The sequence below is a fragment of the Chanos chanos genome, chromosome 16, assembly GCF_902362185.1.
Source record: "Chanos chanos chromosome 16, fChaCha1.1, whole genome shotgun sequence".
NCBI classification, from domain to species: domain Eukaryota; kingdom Metazoa; phylum Chordata; class Actinopteri; order Gonorynchiformes; family Chanidae; genus Chanos; species Chanos chanos.
Genome location: NC_044510.1, coordinates 5,464,014 through 5,467,816, shown reverse-complemented (window position 1 = coordinate 5,467,816; position 3,803 = coordinate 5,464,014). Strand labels below are relative to the sequence as shown.

Below are 3,803 nucleotides of genomic sequence, written 5' to 3'. Positions count from 1 at the left end.
GTGTATGTAACTGTGTAGATGTGCATTCACACCAGTGTGAGTGCTTGCATGAATGTGTTTCAGTGTGTGTGCATACTTGCGTCTGTGCGTGTGTTTGTGTATGTATGGACGAGTGTGTGTGTTTCTGTATCTGTATGTGTGAGTGTTTGTGAAATTGTGACAACTTCACTCCAACTCAGCAAGAAGAAAACCCCATCATGAAGTGCACCAAAAACTATGAACCATCTTCTATCTTTTCAATAGCTTTGGCAACTTACCACCAGCATAATGCATAAGATATACACTCAAAGACAGATATATATGACAACAGACAACGCACAGTGTGTTTATATGGAGAAATAACATAACCGTTTGCACAGATGATGATGATGATGACGATGATGACGATGATGATGATGATGATGACGATGACAATGATGACGATGATGACGATGATGACGATGATGATGACGATGACGATGATGATGATGATGATGATGACGATGATGATGATGACGACGACGACGATGATGATGATGATGATGATGATGATGATGATGATGACGACGATGATGATGATGATGATGATGATGGTGGTGATGACGACGATGACGACGATGATGATGATGACGACGATGATGATGATGATGATGATGATGATGATGATGAAGATGATGATGAGGGTTACCACAAAGGATCTATCTGCTCATTCTGTGCACACTGTGAGGTGGGCATTACTCTGGTGTATAATTCATTAACATAGCACAGACGTATTTTAAATTACACAAACCTGTGCTCTCCTGCTCCGGAGCTGAGTCTGGATTACTAAAGAGAAATGAACTCATTAATGCTGGTAAAGATGTTAGAGAAAAAGTCAATACCACAATAACAGCATTTCATAAAGTACCGTTGGGCCCTCATTTACTTCTCTTTCTTTCTCTCTCTCTCTCAGCACTGTGACAGTTGCGATAAGTGTCCATGTGAAGAAGGAGATGAATCAGAACACTGCGAGCACTGCGATGTGAGCCGCCCGTCAGACTGATAATACACACCACATATTAACTCAGCCAATCACAGGTCATCCACTCTACACACCAATACACACCACATATTAACACAGCCAATCACAGGTCATCCACTCTACACACCAATACACACCACATATTAACTCAGCCAATCACAGGTCATCCACTCTACACACCAATACACACCACATATTAACTCAGCCAATCACAGGTCATCCACTCTACACACCAATACACACCACATATTAACACAGCCAATCACAGGTCATCCACTCTACACACCAATACACACCACATATTAACTCAGCCAATCACAGGTCGTCCACTCCACACACCACATATTAACTCAGCCAATCACAGAGCTTCCACTCTACACACCAATACACACCACATATTAACTCAGCCAACTACAGAGCTTCCACTCTACACACCAATACATACCACATATTAACTCAGCCAATCACAGAGCTTCCACTCTACACACCAATACACACCACATATTAACTCAGCCAATCACAGAGCTTCCACTCTACACACCAATACACACCACATATTAACTCAGCCAGTCACAGGTCATCCACTCTACACACCAATACACACCACATATTAACACTGCCAACTACAGAGCTTCCACTCCACACACTAATACACACCACATACAGGGTTTCCATTAGTCGGTAATTACTGGTTTTTGCCCAGTAATATTTAAAAAAAAAAAAAGATAAATTAAAAACTTCCCAGTCAAAATGTCTGGTATTAATGCTCATACAAAATCCAGCTACAATGATTTCAAGTTGGCAGCAGAGGACTTTGCAATGAAAAAAGGAGAAAAAAAATGTTACCTAGTAGCCTATAAACTACATTTGATACCATGTAGGCCTAGCCTTTTTTTAAACAGGCTACATATGTTAGGCCTACAGGTCACAGATGTTTCATAATAACCTACATTTTAGCAGCTAATGTTGAGGTTTTGCTCAATTGTTACTGTTTGTTTTGCTCAGTCGTTACTGTTCATTAATTAGTCAAACTGATCTGAGGTCATTCTTTCGTCAACCTAGGTGTACATTATATTTAAGTTTGTGACATAGACTCATATTGAAACGTAACTGATGAGTTTCAAATTTGTCTGGTAAAATAAATTCTTTATTTATTTTATTTATTTACCGGCGAAAACAATCCTAGCGGAAACCCTGACCACATATTAACACAGCCAATTACAGATCATCCTCTCTGTGCAGCTACACACCAATACACACCACATATTAACACAGCCAATCACAGATCATCCACTCTCTAAAGGTACACACTGCAGCAATGTGAACGTCTGTACAAAGACCACATGTGACTTAACAAAAACTACAATATACCACTCCATGAATCCTTCAAAGACCTTTAATCCAAACTGCACCCCCCCCCCCAATATAACCTATAACTCAAAAAAAAAAAAAAAAGAACTACAATTGTAAAATCAACAATAACTATTAAAATAAGACTTATAACCCATAAATTCCAAAGTTGGCATTGCGCAATAGAATTGATCAGACGTGAACCATTACACTTCAGCATATGACATTTAGACATGCACCACACAATCACACATAATCACCCCCCCCCCCCAAAAAATACTACAAGTCCTGTCAACACTGACCTAGAAACAATACAATAGCGCCAAGCCAATTGGTCCTGCTCTGTTATTCTCCGAAGTATTATTAGAGTGCAGGCTTTCCTAAGCTGAGCTGGAATGTATGCTGTCATCCACACCTCAGCTGTGACCTTGCTGAGAGACATAATGACAAAAGTGTGATGGCATAATGTTTGGGATACTCCACAGAGTCTCAGAGGACCTGCTGTACCTCTGCTTGGCTGTGAGCGCTGTGGGTTTAAATAGGATCAATGAGTGAAAACTGTTTCAAGGGGTATAAATGTTTTGTTTTTTTCTTTTCAATGGATAAATTCTATTCTTAAAACCCTTTAGCTCATACACTCACCATCACCACAAATACTACTATGGCCTGCGCGCGTGGAAACACACAAACACACACACACACACACACACACATTGGCACAATCAAAATAATTTGCACAATTCTCTCTTTCTCTCCTCAGTCATGCGGCTTGTGCTACATCTGTCCTGTGTGTCAGACTCTCTGCCAGCCAGGTGAGCTAGAGAGGCCTTAAATTAATTAGCTACAGTGAGATACGACAAATGTGTCCAGCTATATATAATTTCCATCTAAATATGACTATATTAATCTTAAATCTTGTTTGTCTGCATTTTAAAGGTGGTTTCCTGGACTCAGTGACTGGATCTATCTACAAGTAAGATATTCCATGACATTATTGTGGAAACATTGTAATAAATGCGTAATGTATGACATATAAAGTTTATAACTGTGTAATTACATTGTCTGTCTTCCCCTTTTCTCCAGGACTGTAGCTGACATCTTCGACGATGACAACTAAGCCCTCTGTCGCCACCATGTGGCTAAAGGAACATATTTTACCTGAAGGGTTTTAATGAAGTATCTCATATGTTTTCAAGGAAGAAAAGCATCCTTTTGAATTTTATCAAGTTATTTTTTGTCACTTTTTGATCTCAAGATGCAAATACACACTGCTTGGTACACAGAATATTGAATCAATTGATGGTAATGGCTTAAATAACTTATTTATAATTTATTCAAATGATTTGAAATATGATGTGTAATTGAAGCGCTACCTTTATTGCTGTGACAATGTGGGTTCTTTGAAATAAAATGTGGGGGACATTTTGACCGTGTGCTGTCTTTTCTTCAATTT

General features: G+C 39.2%; 1 protein-coding gene across 1 annotated transcript in view; it reads left to right on the top strand.

The window, feature by feature from the left end:
• The window catches only part of LOC115829740 (sarcoplasmic reticulum histidine-rich calcium-binding protein), a 6,744-nt gene extending 3,277 nt beyond the window's left edge, over positions 1–3,467 (top strand). Inside the window, exons 2-6 of the mRNA XM_030793908.1 lie at positions 359–706; positions 932–1,000; positions 3,111–3,162; positions 3,287–3,323; positions 3,434–3,467. Coding sequence (XP_030649768.1) covers positions 359–706; positions 932–1,000; positions 3,111–3,162; positions 3,287–3,323; positions 3,434–3,467 — 540 coding nt within the window. The remainder of the gene's footprint in view (positions 1–358; positions 707–931; positions 1,001–3,110; positions 3,163–3,286; positions 3,324–3,433) is intronic.
• The last annotated feature ends 336 nt before the right edge of the window (positions 3,468–3,803 follow it).